Source organism: Camelus ferus, chromosome 6, assembly GCF_009834535.1.
Source record: "Camelus ferus isolate YT-003-E chromosome 6, BCGSAC_Cfer_1.0, whole genome shotgun sequence".
In the NCBI taxonomy this organism is placed as follows: Eukaryota; Metazoa; Chordata; class Mammalia; order Artiodactyla; family Camelidae; genus Camelus; species Camelus ferus.
Window position 1 is genome coordinate 75,458,765 of NC_045701.1, and position 23,344 is coordinate 75,482,108.

The 23,344-nt window shown below is 40.2% G+C and overlaps 1 protein-coding gene across 2 annotated transcripts in view; it reads right to left on the reverse strand.

Annotated features, from left to right (window-relative positions):
• Positions 1–23,344, reverse strand: part of STON2 (stonin 2) — a 139,601-nt gene that overhangs the window by 75,720 nt on the left and 40,537 nt on the right. For both annotated transcript variants that reach the window (XM_032482460.1, XM_032482461.1), the window contains exon 4: positions 9,628–9,825. In XM_032482460.1, the coding sequence (XP_032338351.1) occupies positions 9,628–9,825 (198 nt within the window). The remainder of the gene's footprint in view (positions 1–9,627; positions 9,826–23,344) is intronic.

Below are 23,344 nucleotides of genomic sequence, written 5' to 3' on the forward strand. Positions count from 1 at the left end.
CCACCAACAGATGAATGGATAAAGAAGATGCGGTGTGTATATATAATGGAATACTATTCAGTCATAAAAAAGAATGAAATGTTGCCATTTACAGCAATATGGATGGACTCGGAGGGCATTATGCTAAGTGAAATAAGACATGATATCACTTACATGTGGATTCTGAAAAATACAACAAACTAGTGAACATAACAAAAAGAAGTAGACACACAGATACAGAGAACAAACTAATGGTTACCACTGTGGGAGGAGGGGCAATATGGGATGGGGGGTGGGGGGGTGGGAGGTACAAACTATTGGATATAAGATAGGCTCAAGGATACGTTGTACAAAATGGGGAAGATAGCCAATGTTTTATAATGACTGTAAATGGAGAGTAATCTTTAAAAATTGTATAATTTTTTTAATTTTAAAAATAAATCAATGGTATTACATCATTCACCTGGGAAGCTACCTAAAGGGGATGATACCATCCTTCACAGGTGAATTCCATGACTATTCCAAAAGCTGCCTACATTTAAAATTGTCAGTAAAATAATTCAAACTTATGACCAGAGGAACTCATTTCTATTATTCTCAATTCTTTTTATAGACTCGAGTACTTGGGACCAAGGTATTCTGAGGGAAGCTTTTACCTTTTTCTGAGGTAGGAGGCAGGGGCATAATGTTGACGCAATGTGGTGAAAAAGGGAAGACATAACTAAAAACATTCCTTGGACACCTCCTTAGTTCCTGGCGTTGTGCTGGAGTCCAGACTGTGTGGACAATCCAAATATGAAAACATCATCCTTGCCCTGGAGGACCTGAGCTGGGTAGAGAGATGACTTCCACACAAAGAACCCTCCTACCAACGGCAGAGCAGGGGGTGGAGGCCCCTCCAGTAAAACCTGCAGTAAAAGTCAGCAGGGAACCTGCGCAGGGCAGCTTACTCTGAATGCCCGATCTTCAGGACCACACTTGGCACAAAGAAAGGATTTCCTGTGAGAAAACATCGATTGAGTTTCATCTAAACTGTCAGTAGGACTTTGTCATGGGGAGAGAAAGTTATTCAGGGTAAAAATCAAAAGTAGAGGCATAGAGATGGAACATGTTAAGGCACAATGGGGGAAACGGTATAATTTGGATTCTGTCCATTCTAAATACCAAATGTCCTTCAAATCTGTTCAGTTTCCTCAAACGGAGTCCAGTCTCCTCAAACGGAGTCCAGTCACATAGTCCAGGCCACGCGTGTGTTGCCTGGATTACTGCAATATATTAGTACTACTATTAACACAACCATTAACACAGCCAATAACTACCACAGTTTCTAAGTAGCAACAAGATAAATGATATTTTGAGATTATTCTGTCAGAACTATAACGTGCTATGGAAACATCTGTGACTTCTGTTGATGATTAAGTGGGAGGTACTGCTAATACTGCTGTGGTTTGTGACCTCACCCACAGCTGAGGGAGATGCCCATTTCACTAACCTCCCTAGCGGTGAGAGACAATAAGGACCTATCCTCCAAGTTCATGGACCCTCTGGCTTCTAAGTGGTTCCAAATATCTAGTGCTGATCATTTGTCTGGCGCTGCAAGAACAAAGCCTCTCAAACTCTGCCCTGTAGGACTGGGTGCACAGAAGTCGTCCTTCCAGAAAGCCCAGCTGCAGCAGGGGTAGAGCTGCACAGTGTCACCGAGCCTGGACGTCAATCCTAATTCTGTCACTTAACCAACGTGTGGCCTTGGGCATTGGTGTTACCGTCTATAAAAGGAAGATCTTAACACTAAAAAGAACACCACAGACGGTAATCAATGAAAGGCACCACAGTTGTCACCTTCTCTTCAGGATTAGTTCATTAGCAAATCTAAAAGGGACTTGCAAAATCTCTGGTTGGAGGTCACTGGATTTTTTTTTTTTAATTAAGTGGTTCCAAGATAGATCATTTAGATGATCTGTTTGGAACACAGCATCTTAGACTCTGCTGCTCCTTCTCAATTCTGCTCTGCACAGATGGTCCAATAGTCACAAGAACCCATTTCCGTATGACAGAAAAGCTTCCCCCAAGTCACCTTCTTTGCATTCTCTGAGGTAAACAGATAGGAAAGGAAAATATGGGTGCTTTGGTCAAAGAACATATAGGATAAGTGAGATTCCGAGAGACCCAAACATAGAAAGCACCCCCACTGCAGCCACACACGTCCACCACATACATCAATTTTTTTAAAGAAAATTCAAAAGTTTATAGTAAACTATAAACAGGAAGACAAAATGAAAGGAGACTATGTGGGAAAAAAGTTATTTCAACACTGGCTGCACCTATTCACTCTCCTAATTCTTCCCTGTCATGAAGCTACATTTCAATTAGCAAATACACTTAAGCCAAGATCACTGGAGAACAGGACTGAGAGCAAGGGCCTTCCAGCCGTCTATCAGAATAATTTATTCCACAAAGATCCACCGTGTAATTTCAACATGCCAGGCAGCATTCTGAGAATATAAAAGGAAAATGATGTGGTTCCTGCTTACAGGAAGACCTCAGTCTGCTGGGGACTCTTGAACAAGTCACTACCATCCAATGAGACAAGCTCACAAAGGAGGCTTGGACACAGCTCCCGGGGTGCAGAGGAAGCAGCCCTGGGCACCCAGAAGGCTCTCGGTAACCGCTTCCCACAACTCACTGCTCATAAACACCAGCCTCTCGTTACCAGGCACCAGGCGGGTAAACTGAGGAAACAGACCTGGATTGTATCCCAACCACCCTTTATAGTTGTGTGGCTTTGGCCAAATCATTTCGTCTCTTTAGTCACATCTCTACATCCATAAATGGGATAGTAATATCTCCTTCTAGGATTGTGACGATTAAATGTGTGTGTGCTTGTGTGGAACACATTCCCAGCACATAGTAGATGTTCTATAAATAAAAACTATTTTTAAGTTCCATATAAAAATCCCTTTAATGGCAAAAATTTCTTTGCAGATTATCCATTCTTCACAGGCAGATATCATATATTTTCTCTTTTCTGTATTCAAGATGTCTCTTTTCTGTATTTGCAATGACAGGTAAAATACCAGTTTTACTCAATAAACTTCCATTTCTGAGAAACTTTTGAACCTCTCTGGAGACACTTTCAGAGAAAGCAGTCATCAGAGTTTTTAAATGCTGATTTAAACCCAAAATATGCAACTTAATGGGGGCCAAATTTACGAATGAAGAGAAAAACGGTGTGATTTGTTCTAAAAACATTTTCTCCTCTTCTCTTTTGGGGAGGGGACTATTAGAAGGAATATGAATTATCACTGAAATTTGTAGCTAGGCAAAATAATTTTTTTAAATATGTTAACTTATTTTGTCTTCCAAGCAAAATATATTCAAGGTGAAAAAAAAAATCACAAAATACAAATGTGCCAACGAGAATCCCCTGTAACTCCATCGTGCATGATGATAATTACTGTTTACTGAGAATCTGGGCCCCTGAATCTGGTCCAGTGCTCTACCAGCTGCAGCAGGATTATGGCAAAACAGGCCACAGAGCAACAAGTTACATCTTGTAGAGAGGCATGCAGCCCCGGTGATGCTTTCATACCATTTTGTCCAATACTGACAGCAGAAACTTTCTGGGCATCTACAAAGTTCCTGTTACAATTGAGCTTGAGTCCATAGCTTCCTACCCATGAAAAACACCAGTTTCTGAGGGGGAAAAAAAAAAAAAAGAGTCCCACATCCCTGAGGATTTCCTACTGCTCTGGCAAAATTCCAGTGTGATCAGTGAAATACAAATAAATCAAGAACATCTGGTCTACATTTGTTTTAAAGCCCATGAGAGTTTAAATACAAAGAATGTTTGGCAAAATGTAGTCTTGAGTCTGCTGAACCAGAGTTTAAAAAAAAAAAACAAAAAATGCCAAGATGTATAGCAGAGCATGAGACATACAGAATAGGCATAACAGTAAATCCAAGAAAGTTTGTCAAAACAGTTCTTTCTGGTTTCTCTGGCTCCCCAACACTTTTGCAACAGCACATACTTCCATCTCAGATATGTATGTTTAGGTTTCTGTACCTTGAGACCTGACCAGGTGACCAGGTAGGCACTATAGGTTAATGAAAGATTAAATTTACTTATATATGTATCTAAATATATACATGTGTATATGTATATTCACACATACATAAATTATATGTATCTGTAGAAATACACATAGTTTTAGGACTTTTCAAAATCTTTAATAATCTAATACATGTTATGAATCTCCAACAACGGTGGCCCAGCATGCCCTAGCACACTGGCACCCCCGGGAATCCTGGTTTTCACGGGCTGCAGCATGGCGTACACCTGGGAGAAATGCTGGACTCAAACCCAAATCGGTTATCAGCATCTGGGATGCAGCTGACTCCCCACCTACAAGCCCACTCCTTTCACTCCAGGATCCACTCAACAGTTATTAAACACCTGCTATGAGCGTCATTCAGTCTCGACGTGCCTTAGTTTGTATATATGCCTGAGCATTCTAATCCCACACTTAAATCGACACCTTTCTTGTGTGTAAAAGAAAACCAAAATGGAGGCCACTGCCTAACAGCAGCTTGTGCTCCTGCAAACATTTCTGTGTTTCCTCTTCCCTGGTTGCAAGGGACTTCCAAGGAAGGTTTATCAACTCATTTCAAAGTACCGGCATTCCAGAGCTACTCCGACTGATGAAGACAGGGTGTGCCTGTGACGTAGGGAATGGGGGCCCTGGGGAGACAGGGGCGTTGTTAGAGATCTTGCCTATTCCCACTCCTGCCACTTGCACTGGAAGGCTGAACCCCAGGGCAAACGTCGACACCGCCCTCCAGCTCTGCCCCACACCCTGTGATTTAACCAAGGTGGAGGGGTTTGTCTGCCTTCCTCCTCCTAACTATCCCCTTGGTGAGAAAATGAGAAGAAAGTATAGGCTGATCACAGAGTCTTTCCCTCCACAATTACACTGGGAATTGGGTTTGCCAAACCCCTGCAGAACCCCTGCCACAGAAGACAAGGAGGAGGCACGGTGGGCTGAGGCCTGGCACAGAGCAACAGAGCCAAGGTAAACAGGCCGGGACTGGGCTACCAGAGTCCCGCTCCACACAGGAGCTGAATCACGGAGCAGCGGCCCTGGCCACATCCTCACACAGTGCACTGCCAGGAAAAGCCCGGCCGGCTGGGAGAGGGAGCTCCCGGGGGAGGCTGCAGTCTGCAACTGCTCTCTCTTTTTTTTTTTTTCTTTTTCTTTTTTGTATATATATATTTTTATTGAAGTATAGTCAGCTTACAATGTTACATCAGTTTCTAGTGTACAGCATAATGCTTCAATCATACATGAACATACATTAGTTTTCATGTTCCTCTTTACCATAATTTACTACAGGATATTGAATATAGTCCCCTGTGCTAATACAGTATGAATTTGTTGAACTTGTTGTTTACCTATTTTATATATAGTAGTTAGCATCTGCAAATCTTGAACTCCTCATTTATCCCTTCCTACCCCCTCTGCCCCTGGTAACCATAAGTTTGTTTTCTATGCCTGAGAATCTGTTTCTATTTTGTAAATAAGTTCATTTGTCTTTTTTTTTTTTTAAGATTCCACATATGAGTGATATCATATGGTATTTTTCTTTCTCTTTCTGGCTTACTTCACTTAGAATGACAATCTCCAGGTCCATCAATGTTGGTGTGAATGGCATTATTTTATTCTTTTTTACAGCTGTATAAACATACCACAACTTCTTTATCCAGTCATCTGTCAGTGTACATTTAGGTTGTTTCCATGTCTTGGCTATTGTAAATATGCGACCTCTCTTCACCCTCTCCTTCCCTCCACAAAGCTATAAGGCATGGGGGTGGGAGGTGGGAGGTGGGCAGATGAACGACAGAAGTGTCCCCAAGGCAGCTCCTCCCAAGGATCCCCAAGCCCTCGGCACAGGAACCAATCATACTGAACCCTTCACAGCACCTCTCTGCACTCACCATGGCTCATGGCTGAGGACCGCAAAGCCCTTCTCATCTCATCCACAGGCATGTGGTTTACAATCCTCTTTGGGGCAATAAAAGAGTAGGCAGTAATTATCCTTATTTCCCATATCAAAGGGAAATGAGGCACAGAGCTCTTAAATTCAGTTTTTTTTTTTCACACCTACAGCACTTTGCACTGTAGGAAGCACCTTTGCACACACCCTATTGCCTGGCCTGGGCAGGGACGTCCAACCTCATTTCACAGATGAGGAAGGGAAGCTTTGGGGAGTGATGTGCCCAGAAGACACAGAGACTTATGGGAATCTGCCCTGCAGTCTTGCAGGGATTCAGTTTATGCCAAGTGAACCATCGAGCCTTGAAGTAGGGCTCTCCCAGAGGTCGGCCCCTACCACAGGCCTGGTGCCGGGTGGAGGACAGGTAGCCACCCAGCTGGGGGGCTTTCCAGTGTGTATCGATGTCTTTGAAGCTCTCAATAGCTCAACAGAAGCATTTATAAATTCCCCACTGCTGGGGAAGAAGCGTAAGGGCCACAGGCTTAGAAATACTTGGTCATTCTCCTACACCTGGTTTTCCCTGGTCCTTCTTCTATCCTGGGACCCAGGATGAGTTAAAGGCTTCTCCAAGCCAGAACTTCACCCTGAGGCACAGGTCAGGACGTTCAGGAAGAGCCTCAGGGGTTTCCCAATGCTGGGACTGCATCTGGACACTGTCCACCTGGCCTGGGCAACTGCTCTCTGAGCCACTCACCTTACTTCTGGGGCCCTGCAGGCACACCAGTGCCACCTCTGGGCCTGGAGAGTGGGTGGAGGTGAGATGCAAAGGAAGACCACTCCATCATGAGCAGATGGACACACTGCCAGCACCTGGGCCAATCCCTTGTCCGATTACTAAAGAACTAGGATATTTCTTTTCAAAATGCAGTGTTCAGAAACTTGTTAGTGCAGCACAACAGTGTGGGCACACAGCAGTTCTCTGTAAGCACTCACGTCTGTTGAGGAAACATAAGCTCTTTCCTTGAGTGCTGGAATGAATGAAATTATATCTATATCTATATCTATATCTATATCTCCATCCTCTATACCTGTCTGTACAGCAGGTCTAGAAGGTGACTGATAACATAATGACTCTGGTGCACTGCCAGGCTTGGGAACCACTGGAAAAGGCTTTGGAACATCAATTGAAATGCAGATTCATGCATTTCTTAGCAGTACTCTCTTAAATAAGTTTCTTAACCTCCCACAGACTCAGGTCAACTAGGTGGGGAAAATGATGCCTGCCCACAGGATCCTTGTAAAGGCGGAGACAATCCACATCTGGCACAAAGCATACGCTCAGGAACTCCGGGCTGTGAATACGACTCCTTCTGCAAAGGAGGCCAGACCTCTAGCCTCCCTGAAGCTACAGAAACCACCTCCTGCTGAAGGAGAGAACCAAAAGCATCACTCATCATCCTCCAGTCCTAGGTTGCATTTGTGTCTCTGGAGTGACCCCAGCCTACAGGCCATTTAGTTCCTGCTGGGAACGGAAGTGTGTATGCTCCTCTCCATCTGCTCCATCACCTCCCCTCACCCAAAGCCACTCTGCACCCTTCCCCACCTGCTCTGTGGCCTGGGGGCTGACCTCGGTGGGCTGCCTCACCAGGGCTCCGGGCCCTTTGTCTTCCAGCAGCATCTGATGAAAAGCAGCAGCAGCACAAGATCTGGGTATTTACTCCCCTCTCTCTCCCCTCTTTGCCAAGTGTCCGGCAGTGGTTCTGTCCCATCACAGCCATAGCGCCTGGTGGGGGGGGGGGGCAGCCCCTCTTCCATGATTCTAGCTCCTGCTGCCTCTGTAAGAGTCCATTCATGAAACTCTCTTCAGATAAGCCCTTTTGAAGGTACCATCTGCTACCTGCCTAGGACCCTGACCAAAGCAACGGGGGAGAAGGCTTTCAATGAAAAGGAAGATACTAAAAATAATTACAAGATTTGGAGACAGATTAATAATGTCCAGTTCAGGCTAGGACTCTGGTTTTCATCATTTGAACCTCTAGGAATTAAGGCAATTTTCACCTAAGTAGAGAGGCCACTGGAAAAACAGCCTGAGCCTAGAGACCTTGACTTTTCCTGCAGTTAGGAGCCCACCGTCCGCATCTCTAAAGGCTTAAGAACACTGGGGCAGGAGAGGGAAGAAAGTGCACGCTGACGATCACTTTTTCTGTGTCAGGCGTTGTGTATGTACATTGCTCTCCGTAAACTGTCTCCCTTGGAGTGCGTAATAACTTGGTGAGGTAAGTACTATTATTATGGCCGTTTTCCAGGTGGGGAAATTGAGCTATAAAGATATTCAGAATCTTGCCCAAGGTCACACAGCTGGCAAATAGCAGAAGGAGGATCTGAACCTAAGCAGTCTGATTCCAGTGTCTGTGTGCTCTCAGCCAACACGTCGTCTGCCTCGTCCATGGGAAGAGTTGGCAGGGAGGCTGGGAGAAAGAAGAGGCGAAGGGGAGGTAGGCACAGCCTCTCCTCCTCGCTGCCTCAGCTCCTGACGGTGCCTCCCCATCCACAAAATGCTCCCAGTGGCGGAGATGGGGTTGTGGGAGCACAGATCAGCCACTGACTGAGATCATCAGCCACAGACAACCAAGCAGAATTGAGAGTGTCGGTGAAAACAAAATGCTACAAAGAACTGTGGCTCGTGGAGAAAGAGAGACTGTCATAAACTAAGATTCCTTACAATATTATCAAATACCAAGCCAAATCCTGCCTGAACCCTTTAGTCTGCAAGAGAGATTCCTTTTTCTACTTGTAGAACCCCCCCCCAAGAAATACACAGCATGAGGGCAAATGTTAGCCAAATTTGAAAAATTATCCAGAGACAAATTCCTAAACAACATCTTTGAGACGGAAAAACAAGTATTGTTGGACACGCTGGGTAAAATCTGAGAAACAATCAGGAACTCTGTCACTTTCAAAGGAAAACAATCCCTAGGGCCAAATAACCAAAACATAAGAACACGCAGCATCTTTCCAGTGCCAACCTAAAACCAACCCACAATATAGTGCTTGTTGACAGGCCCATATTCCACCTGCAGAGCCAGCCAGCATTCCATCCTACACCTACTGGAAATTTAACAAATGAGAACATGGGATGCCATAGACTGGCGAATAGCTCAATTCATGCACCACCAAATAAACATAACTGCAAAATGATTTGTACTCTAGATGCAGTGGCTGCGTCCTGATTCTCATTCCACTTCACATAACATCTACTTTTTCTCTGCTTAAATCTAATCTCCCTCTTGCTGAACAGAGAAGATGTGTGGGTGGTGGAATGAAAGATTCAGCCTTGTGCATATTACACATAGTTCAGTTATTCAAGGAGAAAATAAATTGCCAGGGAACAGTACTTGTACTGAACAGTCAGAAAATAACACCTTAAATATACTGTCAAATGATTTCCCAGTATTAATAATCTGCCAACCAACCAGCCAGTCTGTATGCATGTTTTCTTTTCCCCAGTGCAATTCTGAAACACTTAGGATTCTAGCTTTTTAACTGGATGAATACTCCTGAACTCATTGCAAACAAAGCAGGCTGCAGAGATTTGAGAAGTAGCAACAGGTCACCAAAGTGATTTGCAGAGCCCTCTGGCTTAGGGCTGTATCTTACCAGTCGAGTCAGCCCTGGAAGCTGGGCCACTCGTCAGCTCCTCAGCACTGATGGGCTGCAGGTCTGTGTACGAGGGGCCAAAACTAGGGCTACTGGTATCTTCAGAATGTGTGGTCCAGCTGCTCTCAGAGGGCAGAGGGCATCTCCCCAGGGAGTCGAAGGAAGGGCACGTCCAGCAGGGCACAGTCAATGGTAGGGCTGGGGACAGACCAAAAACCAAAAGCATACAATATAAATAGTTGTACTTTGTTAATATTTAGTGCTTGTCTGACTTTGATGTTGTTCAGATCCTATGAAATCTCAACAGCCATACCAGGCAAGGAAGGGTATGCAGTATCGTTCATGATATCGACGGGGAAAACTAATTGACTGAGACCCCACTATGAGTCAGCATCAAAACAGGGACTAACTAAGGTCACATGACCCTCCAATCAGAGAAAAGCTCACTAAAGGACAGGAGTGGTTTTACGGTTTGCTTTTATTTCTGAATCCTGGTTTCACTTCATTTAGACCCAAACTACATGAGCCTTGCAGTTTCATCTTTACTCTTACATTTCCTCCATTTTTAGTGGCACGCCAACAATCTGAAGAAACCTCAGCAATCTACACTGCAAAATTAGAGCTAGATTGAGTTAAGGGAAAAATATGTGAATATTAACGTATTCGCATATGGATGTGATACGTCACTGCTTGCTTTGAGTTTGACTGTAATAAGAATCGGCAGACTGTTACAAATGCAAACTGAGATCCACTGGGGCTGCTGACCTGCAACACAATGAAAAATATCTTTAAGGGGAAAATGCACAGGGCTTGGCTTTATCTCCTTAACCCTGAACATCAAATTCAGTAAAATCCACTTTGGAAAGTTTCTTCTTCTTCTTTTTTTTTTTTTCTTGAAGTCAAATCTTCTAATGTTTCTAATTTGTCTTTAGTTAATTGCCTACCACATGGTTTCCCCATGGTGTTACATAAGAATCTTACTGCAAATTTACTGACAAGTACTGAAAACCAGTGCTCAGAAGAGTGTGGACACGGAAGGAAGAATAAAAAAGAAACTAGCAATTATTGAGTGCCCATGAAATGTCTTTTGACATGAACTTTTACAAATGTTAGCTCATACTGCCCATCAGTCTTGAATTAGGCAGTGGTCTTATTTTATACATCAGGAAACAGGGCTCAAAGAGGTTAAGTAGCTTGTCCAAAAAGATAGACAGAGTCAGGTCTCCTGGCTAGAGAATCAAAATTACAGTGTTGAGTTAAGAAACAGGAAGAGAAATTGAGATTTAAGATGGGAAAAAAATAAATAGCAATATTTGTGACACAGTATAAATATGAAGCCACAGAGAATTTTCATTCTGTATTCTCTTAGGCATTTATAAGACATACAGGTCTTTTCTCTTTCGGGAGTGCTCATGGCTCACACCCCATTTTCTTTTAAAAATGTCACCCTCTCAGTGAGATACTCCTGAGCTGTTTTCTCCGAAGAGGCAATGAACCCTCCTCTGCTTTGTTTCTCCTCAGTGTTATCTCTAACATACTAATATCCAGTCTTCCCCACTAGAACTCAAGCTCCTTGGTGGCAGGGGTCTTGGTCTATTATTGTTCACTTCTGTACCCTGAAGGGAAGCGGAATTTGCCACCCCAAAATATGTCTTTTTGGCCTAAGGATTATTTTAGGCTGATTATTTTTAAGAAACAGCTGACTAGGGAGAAGCTCTGAAAACTGAGTGAAAGTTACCCCTTCATAAGGGATATTCACATTTATAAGGGAAATCTCCATTTGTAAGGCTGTCTCCCTCTCTGTAGCAGGAAAAGGAGGAGGGCCAAACCTCTTGAAACCCTTTATCAGTGGAGAAGGACTTAAATCCGCATAACAGCCTTACCCTTGTTTCCTGGGCTTTTCCTAAAAGCCTCCCCAAACTGGCCTTTCCCTACCCCCAGCATCCTCTTTGCCTTTAGCTGGTGGTGGCTTGGGTTATTTTGGGGAGTTATCCAGTTACAGGAGTATACATGCTATTAAACTTCTGTTTCTTTTTCTCCTATTAATTTTTTATTATACGGGATTCTCAACTAGAAGGGTACAGAAAAAATTATTTCTCCTTTGCTCAAGCCCCCATTCCTAGAATAGTACCTGGTGCAAAGGAGGCACTCAATAAGTATTTGTTGGTTATGTCAATAGAAGTACCATGGTGGGAGGGTATAGCTAAGCGGTAGTGTATGCTTAGCATACATGAGGTCCTGGGTTCAATCCTCAGTACCTCCATTAAAAAAAAAAGAAAAAAAAGTTAAATTAAAATAAATAAACCTAATTACCTCCCCCCCAAAAAACCCCAGCAAACAAACAAAAAAGAAGTACCACAAATCTTTCCATAACAGTTTATACACAGACAATTTATATTAGATTGTTAAAACTGAAATTTTACCTATAAAACTCCCACACAAACATAGAAAAACAATAAAACACTAAGAAAGAAAGAGAAAGAAAGAAAGAAAGAAAGAAAGAAAGAAAGAAAGAAAGAAAGAAAGAAAAGAAAGAAAAAGAAAAGAAAAGAAAAGAAAAGAAAAGAAAGAGAAACAACTAAAAAAAGCAAAAGCAAAACTGAACTTGTAAAAGTTTTATCACAGGACTGCCATTTCCTACAGTATTGTGGAATAGACGCTGAACTCCTGTGGAAATATAATTAAAGTATTAGATAAACGTAACAACACTATTTAAAATACACTACAGGGCAGGCAAGAAAGTAAAGAGTTATGAGAGGCCAAGTGAAAGCTGGAACCCAGAAATGATAAGCAGAGCGCACAACCTGATTTTCACACTCTGAGGATTTTGTACAAACCAGTACAAACTAAGTTTCAATTTTTTCAACCTCTTGTGAAGAAGGTGTAGGGGAGCAGAATTTGCCACCCTAAAAGATGTCTCTGGCATATTAATTATTTTAAGCTGGTTATTTTCTAAGAAACAGAAGACATGGAAAAATTCTGAAAACCAAGTAGAAGCTACCCTTTTTAAAAAACATTTACATTTGTAACAGAAATCTCATTTGTAAAGGTGTCTCCCTCATGCCATACCTAGAAGAGAAGGATGACCAAATCTCTAGAAACTCTTATCAGCGGAGAAGGCTTGGATTTAAACCAGTATCATAATCACCCTTGTTTACTCTGCTTTTTCTGGTAACCTCTCCCCCTCAACATCCTCTTTTGTATTTAGCTGAGGATGGTATAAAAGGTGAGGGTTTCAGTCACTATGACAAGTTACTCAGTTTTTCTGGGTCTCCCCCATGTTTTCATGTTATTAACCTTTTGTTTGATTTTCTTCTGTTAATCTGTCTCAGTTAATTTAATTCCTAGACCAGTCAGAAGAATCTAGAAGAGGAGAGGGAAAATTTCTTCCTGCCAACAAAGGCAAAGGAGAAAAAATCCTAGGGCTTACTCAAGATGGAAAATTTAACAGAAGATCTGTTGCACAAAGCTGGAGTTCTCAAAGGGCTAAGCTAAAAGGTAAATGAGGAACATCCCTCCACTAATAACCCTAAGCTAAGGATAGGAAAGGCAACTGCCTGCCTTAAGCCTGGGAGTAAGTTAGAGAAAAAAAAATCTGAGACTTTATAACCACAGGTTGTCACATATAGGAGTTTGCAGCTAAAGCTACTTGTGTGGTCTGAAAAGCTGCCAGTCTGAGAAAGTGTTTGAAGTATTTCCAAGTTGATAGCGGCCTCAAGAAACCAGGGAAAAGCAACTACTAATCCTTTCTGGAGAAAGATCCTTTAAAACCAGCCTTTCCACAAAGAATGTTCCTCAATTGGAAGAGCACATGGTAAAAAAATTAAAACTAAAATTAAAATTTTAAAAATCATGAATAAATAAATCACGAAATACATAAGAAATCAATTTACCATGAATTGATGTGAGAGGGGAGGGAGGACTGGAGGGAAGAAGCAGACAGAATCAGACCTACAAAGAATTCAGACACTAGAATTATTAAGCATAAAATATAAGTATGTTTAATACGTTTAAGAAAACAAGAAACTAAGAAAAGAAAATATTGAGAAAGGAGCACATAGAATTCAAAAAGAACTAAATGAACTTTGGAAGAAAAAATGCTGTTTTATTTTATTTTTTATTGAACTGTAATTGATTTACAATGTTAGTTTCAGGTGTATGCAAAGAGACTCAGTTAAAATACTTACTACTAAAACAGAGCAGGACCCTTCAGGTCCCTCCCTGATACAAAAGCCCCTCTTTGTCCTCCATTCCTTGTTTATTGAAAAAGGGTTTAGTCTCATAGGCCTTCCCTGAGTACCAAAGAGCAGACTCAAGCAGTTACTAATTAGGGAAGTGAGGGAATGCAGAAACAAAGGAAAAGCAGTCAAGCAGAAAAGCAATGATAGCTTAAACAATAGCTCAGCAGAAAACAGAGTCCTAGTTCCTCCTCAAGAAATATACATAACAATCTGACACAAATCTTTTGAGTTGTTCTGTAGAAACTAAGGCCCTCACTCAAGTGGAGGATGGTAAATACATGCTGACCACAAGCATGTAGACCCCAGCTGGTTGGAAGCAGAAGGTTGGTGATTAAGATTCCCAAAAACATCACCTTGTTACTCCACCACCAACTGATTAGAAGAAAGTCCATGAGCTGCAACCCTCACCCAAATTGTTGCCTTTAAAAACCCTTTCCTGAAAGCCACTGGAGAGTTGGGGTCTCTTGAGCATAAGCTGCACATTCTCCTTGCATGGCACCCTGCAAAACACTGTACTTTCCTTTACCACAACCCAGCATTAGAAAATTGGCATTGCTGTATAGCAGACAAGCAGACCCAAGTTTGGTTCAGTAACACTATAAATACAAAATTGACTGGATAGCATAGGGAGACAAAGAGATGAAATTATGAAAGAGATTAAAACCCATGGAGGACAGAGTATGAAGTTCCCATAGACATCTAACCTGAGTTCCTAAGGCAATAGTTGAAACAATGCTGACTGACAATTTCCCAGAATTCACTGTGTGAGACAGAATGGGGCGGCCTGTCAGTAACATGGTGACGCACACAGGTTGGTAAAAGTATTTACCAGAGAAAAAATATGGAATAGAAAAAGAGTTTATTAGGGGTACGCTGCCATAGACAACAGTGGGCCACAGAGTTGAGAGGTGCTTTGTGTGAGCACCGAGGGCCAGTTATTGGGGTGTTTCATAAGGTTGGGTCACAAAGTGCCTGATTGGTTTGTGCGCAAGTCTCTTACTGGCTGTAGGTGAGGTGAGGTAAGAATTTAGGGTCCATGAAGGGCAGTGGGTTTTATGACTCATAAGGTGGAGATGTGGACTGAAACAAACCAGCCTGAGCTATTACAAGATTAGGCATTACCTAGGGCTATTAGTTTGTTAGGGCAAACACACCCAGTAAAGAATGTACTTTATCTGTTGAGGGATCACAGGCAGACATCCTAGAGCCCAGGAATGGGGGCCATCGGACTTTGAAGGACATCAGTTGGCCCCACATTTATGAAAGATTTTACTTGTCAGATTAGAAGTCCCAAGGTATCTCAACATGGCAACCAAAAATAACTCCACAAGTAGATATCAAAGCTGTGAGACCAAAGACAAAGAGAAGATCCTAAAAGCTACCAGAGAGAAAATAAGATTTCTTTCAAAGGAATGTGATTAGACTGACTGCCACTTTCTCAATAGCAAGAAAAACCAATGGATATTTCAGGGTGCAAATAGAAAAAAAAAATTATCAAATAGGACCATTTACTCAGTGAAGACATCTTCAAAGAATAAGGATAAAATAAGGACAGGGCAGACAAACAAAAATGACAACTAATCTCAAAGCAAGTAAGGTGAGAAAAGAACAGAAACAGAAGATGATAGAAACAAAACTATATCAGTAACTAATAATAAATATAAGTGGACTAAGTGTTCCAGTTAAAAGAAAAAGACTGCCAGGCTAAATAAAAAATAAAATCCAATGCGTGTTTATAAAAGACATATCTAAAATATAAAGATTCATCAATCATGAAATTAAAGGAATAAGAAAGCCATATAAGATAAAATATTAATGAAAAGAAACAATATATTAGAGAACATAGATAGATTTTAATGTAAAAAGCATTGTTAGAGTATGTTACAACAAAATAGTAAAATTTTTAATTCATCAGAAATATATAATTATAGTTCTAAATTTACATATATTTAATAGTAAATTTATTTACTATTAATGTAAAAGTTGACAGAACTACAGAAGACAAGAAATGCCCATCATCATAATGGGAGATTTTAAAATGTACCTCTACTGGTAACTGACAGATCAAGCAGGCAAAAAAATCAGCAAGGAAACAGAAGATACATAAACAACAAAGTGAACAAGCTGATCCAATGGTCATACACAGAACACTGCACTTCAGCAGGTGAAGAATGCATAGTCTTTATAATCACACCTAGAACTTTTATAACAGGTGACCACAAGCTATGACATGAAGCAAGTTATAACAAATTTCAAAAAAATTGCTATCAAACAGACCATGAATACTGATCACAATACAGTTGAGTATCTAGTTATCTAAATCAGTTATCTAGAAAACTAGTATCTATTTATCTAAACTAGATACAAGACAACTTAAAATTTAGAAATTAACAAACATACTTCTAAATGATTCCTTGGTCAAAGAAGAAATCTTAATGAATATTAGAAAATATTCAGAACCAAAGAATAATGAAAACACTATTTGGGAAAACTTTAAGAATGCAGGTAAACAGTACTATCAGGGAAAGATGGGATACAAAGTTAACATACCGAAATCAGTTGCCTTACTTTATACTAACAATGAAATATCAAAAAAAGAAAGTAAAGAAACAATCTCTTAAAATCACACCCAAAAAATAAAATACTGAGGAATAAATCTGACCAAGGAGCTGAAAGTCTTATATGCAGAGAACTACAAAACACTGATTAAGGAAATTAAAGATGACTTAAAGAAATGGAAAGATATCTTATACTCTTGGATTGGAAGAATTAATATTGTTAAAATGGCCATACTACCCAAAGCAATCTACAGATTTAATGTGATCCTTATCAAATTACCCAGGACTTTTTTCACAGAATTAGAACAAATAATCCCAAAATGTATAAAGAATCACAAAAGACCCAGAATTGTCAAAGCAATACTGAAGAAAAAAACTGAAGCTGGAGGAACAACCCTCCCAGACTTCAGACAATAGTACAGAGCTACAGTCATCAAAACAGCATGGTATTGGCACAAAAACAGACATGAGGATCAATGGATCAGAATAGAGAGCCCAGAAATAAACCTACAAATTTATGGTCAATTAATCTGCAACAAAGGAGGAAAGAATATACAATGGAGAAAAGACAGTCTCTTCAGGAAGTGGTGCTGGGAAAACTGACAGCTGTATGTAAATCAGTGAAATTAGAACACTCCCCTCAATCCATACACAAAAATAAACTCAAAATGGCTTAAAGACTTAGACATAAGATATGACACTATAAACCTCCTGGAAGAAAACATAGGCAAAACATTTTCTGACATAAACCTGAATAATGTTCTTCTAGGGCAGTCTACCCAGACAATAGAAATAAAAGCAAAAATAAACAAAGGGGACCTAATTAAACTTACAAGCTTTTACACAGCAAAGGAAACCATAAGTAAAACAAAAAGACAACCTACAGAATGGGAGAAAATATTTGCAAATGGTGAGACTGACAAGGACTTAATTTCCAGAATATATAAACAGCTCATACAGCTTAATAACAAAAACCAAACAACTCAATCCAAAAATGGGCAGACCTAAACAAGCAACTCCAAGAGGCACATGAAAAAATGCTCAATATCGCTAATTATCAGAGAAATGCAAATCAAAACTACAATGAATTATCACCTCACATCCGTCAGAATGGCCAACATTAAAAAGTCCACAGACGTTAAACGCTGGAGAGGGTGTGGAGAAAAAGGAATCCTCCCATACTGCTGGTGGGAATGTAGTTTGGTGTGGCCATTATAAAAACTAGCATGGAGATTCCTCAAAAAACTAAAAATAGACTTACCATATGATCCAGCAATCCCACTCCTGGGCATATATCTGGAGGGATCTCTAATTCGAAAAGATACATGCACCCCAATGTTCATAGCAGCTCTATATACAATAGCCAAGACATGGAAACAACCTAAATGTCCAGTGACAGATGAGTAGATAAAGAAGCTGTGGTATATGTAAACAATGGAATACTACTTAGCCATGAAAAATAAAATAAAATAATGCCATTTGCAGCAACAGGGATGGACCTTACTTCACATTCTAAGTGAAGTAAGCCAGAAAGAGAAAGAATACCATATGAAAGAATACCAATACTCACATGTAGAGTCTTAAAAAAGAAAAAAGAAGACACTAATGAACTTATTTACAAAACAGAAACAGACTCACAGACATAGTAATGATTATGGGGGTGAGGGGGGAAGGGCGTGGGAAGGGATAAATTGGGAGTTTGAGATAAGCAGATACTAACAACTAGTATATATAAAATAGATACACAAGAAGTTTCTTCTGCATCACACAGGGAATGATATTCAGTATCTTGTAGTAACCTATAATGGAAAAGAATATGAAAACGAATATACATGTGTATGTTTGACTGAAACATTATGCTGTACACCAGAAACTGATACAATATTGTAAACTGACTATAGTCTAATTTAAAAAATTCTTTAAATAATAATAAAAAAGAACTCATGGGGGAAAAAAGTTGTACTGCTTCTATGAGAAAAGAACTTAAATGTAATGTAATAAACTTCCAACTTATCAAGTTACAAAGAGCAGCAAAATAAATCCAACGATGTTAGAAAAAAGGAAATAACAAACATAAAAGCATAAATTATTGAAATTTTTAAAAACACGTGGGTAAAAGATTCTTTGAGAAGACTAACAGAATTGAAAATTTGTCAAGAAAAAAATAAGCACAAATAAGTAACATTAAGAATGAAAAAGGATACATAAAATGCAAGTGCTATAGAGATTAAGGAGGCAATGAGGGGAAAATGCCTGTCTTTACACCAATACACTTGAAAATACAGGTAAAATTACAGAAGTTGTAGGAAAGCATAATTGTCGAAAACTGATCTGAGAAATAAGTTAAAAACCTGACTTCAGGAGAGGGAATAGCACAATGGTTAGAGTACATGCTTAGCATGCATGAGGCCCCAGGTTCAATCCCTAGTACCTCCATTAATCAATCAATCTAATCCTCCCCCCCAAAACAAACAAACACTGACATCCAATAACCACTAAATAAAGTGGATCAGTCCTTAAAATCTTCCCTCAAGGAAAATGTCAGGCCAGGTGGTTACTGTAAAGCTGTATTAAACTTTAAAGGAAAAAAAAATTTTCAATCTTCCACTATTCCAAAGCACAAAAAACAACCACTCACTAACTCATTCTATGAAGTTAGCATTTCCTGATATCAAAACCTGACAAAGTGCACCTCTTTATATTTATATCCTCAAAATAAGAATTACAGACCAATCTCAATCACATCGATATAAGAATCCCAAACAAATTATCAGAGAGAATGTAGTAATCTATGAAAAGGGATAATTAAATCATAACTAGAGTTTGTCTAATACAAGCTTGGCTTAACACAGTCTCAACTTTTTTTAAACTACTGCCCCTCTAAGAAGTCTTTTTACACGTTTTTTCCCCCTCTAATCATCCTTTCCTTTGAATCCCCACCACTTACCAGTAGAACATCACAACTCAGAAACTGACATTAATACAATCCGCCAATCTTCTTCCTATCTCCCCAGTTTTACATGTTGTGCATGTGTTTCTGTGTGTATTTAGCTCTCTGTAATGTTATCAATGTGTAGATTTGTGTATCCGTCACCGTAGACAAGATACAGAACAGTTCCACTGCCACAGGGATCCCTCATGTTGCCCTTTTATATCCACTCCCACCTCTTCTCCTCATGCCTGGGTCCTAAGTCTTGGCAACCGCTAATTTGTTTTCGTTTCTATAATTTTGTCATTTCAAGAATGCTAAATAAATGCAATCATGCAGTATGTGTCCTTTCAGAATTGACTTTTCTCACTCAGCATAATGTCTTTGACATTCACTGAAGTTGCTGAAGGTATCAATTACTTCCTTTCCATTGCTGAGTAATATTCCATGGTATGGATGTACTTCAGTCAGTTTAACCATTCACCTGCTAAAGGACATCTGGGTTGTTTCCGGTTCTTGGCTATTATAAATCAACGTGCTATGAACATTCATGTACAAGTCTTTGTATAAACATGTTTCCATTTGCCGAAGAGTATAATTGCTGAGTTATATGGTAACTGTATATCTAGTTTTATAAGAAACTACCAAATTGTATTCCAAAAATTGCTGTACCATTTTGTATTCCCACCAGCACACATGAGTGTGTCTGTATTTTCTGAACAGGGTCTTTTGCAAAGAAAAGGTATTGAAAAGTTTTAACCAGCAAAAAATACTTAGAAAATGAAATTTAAAATAAGATAGCATTTACAACAGCGACAAAAAATATGAAGTATACATAGTAATAAATCTAACAAAAGATGTGCAAGGCCTCAGAGGAGATACTTCTCAAGTTTATTAACAGACCCATAGAGAAGGCCTAAATAAGTGAAGAGATAGACTATATTTAGGGATTGAAGGAATTAATGATGTAAAGATGTTAAGTCCCCCTAAACTAGATTATAGAGTTATGCACTCCCAAAATCCTAGCATGTTTTTTCCCTCGTATTAAGCAAAATCACACTATTTAGACATGAAAGGAATCAAATTTTAATAATATAAATATATTTATAAATATTCATTAAAATAAATTATAGAAATAATATTGGGAAAATACTACTATATGGAAAACAATGAAATTAGACTCCCACTTCACACCATCCAGGAAAATCAATTCTAAGTGGGTTGAATGCCAAAGTGTGAAAGGCTACACAAGATATATTTTAGAAGACATACAGCTAAATATGATCATGACTTTGGGGTAGGGAAATATTTTCCTTATCAAGACAGAGCACTGAGCATAAAAGAAAAATAAACAAATTTCATATCATTAAAATTAAGAACTTCTTCCCACTGAAAGGCACCATAAAGAGTGAAAAGACCACCCACCGGGAAGGAGATAACATCTTCACATCCACAAGGAACCCTAGAAGGATATCCACAAAGAGCGCCTCGAAATCAGCAAGGAAAAGGGAGACACCTCCAAGAAAGTACTTGAATGGTCATTTTATGAAAGAAAAAAATCAAAATGGGAAAGAAAGAAAGAGAGAGAGAGAGAAACAGAGAGAGAAAGAGAAACAGAAAGAAAGCAAAAACCAAAAAAAAAAAAAAGAAGCAACCTCATTCGTAATCTAGGAAATGCAAATGAAAACCACATGAGATGCCATTAGTCTTCCCCCACTCCCCTTCTTCCAGCCTCTCAATGACAAAAATAGAGATATCTGACTATCCCAGTGTAGGTGGGGGCGTGGAGTAGGAGTAAACCGCCACTGCAGAAAACAGGTTGGTGCTAAAGTTACCTGATAACGTGGAGGATAAACACACCCTGCAACCCGGCAGTTCCCTTCTGATGCTTTTACACAAGAGAATCACTTGCATGTGTTCACCAGGATGTGTGTTCAGAATGGTCATAGAAAAGACAAAAAGCATGCTCATAGAAACATGTCCTTAATAACTTCAGTATCCACCACTAACAGAAAGGTAAATGAATTGCAGGTCTATCACTGAAATGTAATACACCACTATTGGAAATGGAAAAATATCTTTTTTTTTATTATTTTACATATATGTGTGTGTGTGTGTGTGTGTGTGTGTGTGTATAATGAAATAAACACTGTACCTACAGGTAATGACATGGAAAAATCTCACAAATAACGTTATGTAAAAGGAGCAAGCCACAGAATAATACATGCAGTGTTATTCCTTTTATATAAAGTTCAAAAACATGAAATTCAATTATATCATTCTCAACGCATGTGTAGGTAGGAAAGCTGTTAGGAAAAGCAATGCAGTTATCACAAAACCCAGGGAGGTGGTGATGGAGGAGGAAGGAAGAGGATGCCTGGAAATGGGATGTCGTGATCAGTAGGGATACATGGGAGCTTCTGGGTGATGACAGAATTCTATTTATTAAACTGGATGAGAGGTTGCACTGTCATTCTTCGTAATTTAATATACATTTTAGATATGTTTCTTTGTATTTACTCGATAGTTAATAAAGCTTATTAAAACCACATATCAAAAGACTATCCGAGAAAGGAAACTATTTTCACTATTTGTGTTTTCACATTAGCTCTTCACGGTTGTTAGATAAAACTCCCAAGTTCCCCTTGAAAGATAAACTAAGAGTATAATGTGCCTACGAGAGGCACAGTCCCTACTGTGGGGGACAAACTGCTCTCATTTGGTCTCATACACTTTATTTATTTACCAGCTTAGAAATCTTAGGTAAATCATTTTACTTAGGTTCTGAACTGAATATCCTCAGGCCATAAGGCCAGTTGAGAAGTGAGACAAAGTACTGAGTCCAGAGCCGACTCTTCTCCCCAGGGCCAGACCTCTATAGCTGGGCCAGATAGCAGCAGGTTGCTGTTATCACGATGCCTTGTAACCACATCCATCCAGCAAGGAATAAAATGGAAAACAGATAAAAATCTGCCTTCCCAAGGTGGGGAGGATGTAGCTCAGTGGCAGAGTGTATGCCTAACACGCACAAGGTCCTGAGTTCAAGCCCTAGTACCTCCATTAAATAAATAGATGAATAAACCTAATTACCTCTCCCCAAAAGAGATTAACTAAAAAAATTAATTTTTTTAAAAAATCTGCCTTCCTTCCTTTCCGATGAGGTTGTGTGTAAGACCCTGGATCCAGACTGCCTGGTTCATGTCCCACATTCAGCCCTGTAGCCTGGGGCAAGTGACAATACCTCTGTTTTTCTCTGTTTTCACCTGTAAAATGGAGCTGAAAATAGTGCCCACCTCTTAAAGGGATTTGGTTAATAGTGAAAAAGCACCTGGAAAAGTGCTTGGTGCGAAGGAAGTACTCAAAAACGGTGAAGTGGTAGTTACTTCCAGACCCAAGCTTATGTCCAGATCTACTGGCAATCTTGCTTTAGATCGCTGACTTTACAAGTAGGAAACTAAGTGCCTATTACCCCTTCCACAGCAGCTCCTTCACCTTTTCAAGTGCTTAGAACAAAACCCTGACTCTGCTCACATTTGGTCCATCACAACTTCTGTTAGTCCTACCTTCAAAACATGCCTGGAATCCAATCACTCCCACCATCTCCTGGCTACCACCCTGGTCCCAAACACCATTCTCCCCTGGGTCAATGCAGTGGCCTCCCCGCTTCTCCATTTGTCCTCGTTTCAGTCTGCTCTCAACAGAGCGGCCATACAGTTTTGATAGAACTCTCTCTTCAAGACTAGTTGGCTCACACCACTGGCTCCAAACCGTCCCATAGCTTCCCATCTCTCCCACAGTAAATAAAGATCAAACTGCTCATTGTGCCCTCAAGGATTTCACAACCTCTCTGGTACATCTCCTTCTTGAACTTCTCCCCAGTTCACTCCACTCAAATCGCACACCACAAACATGGCCATCTCCCCAGGGTCTGGTCACTTATAGTTCCTTCCTCCTAGTAGGTTCCTTCCCCAATTTCTGCAAGGCTTTCT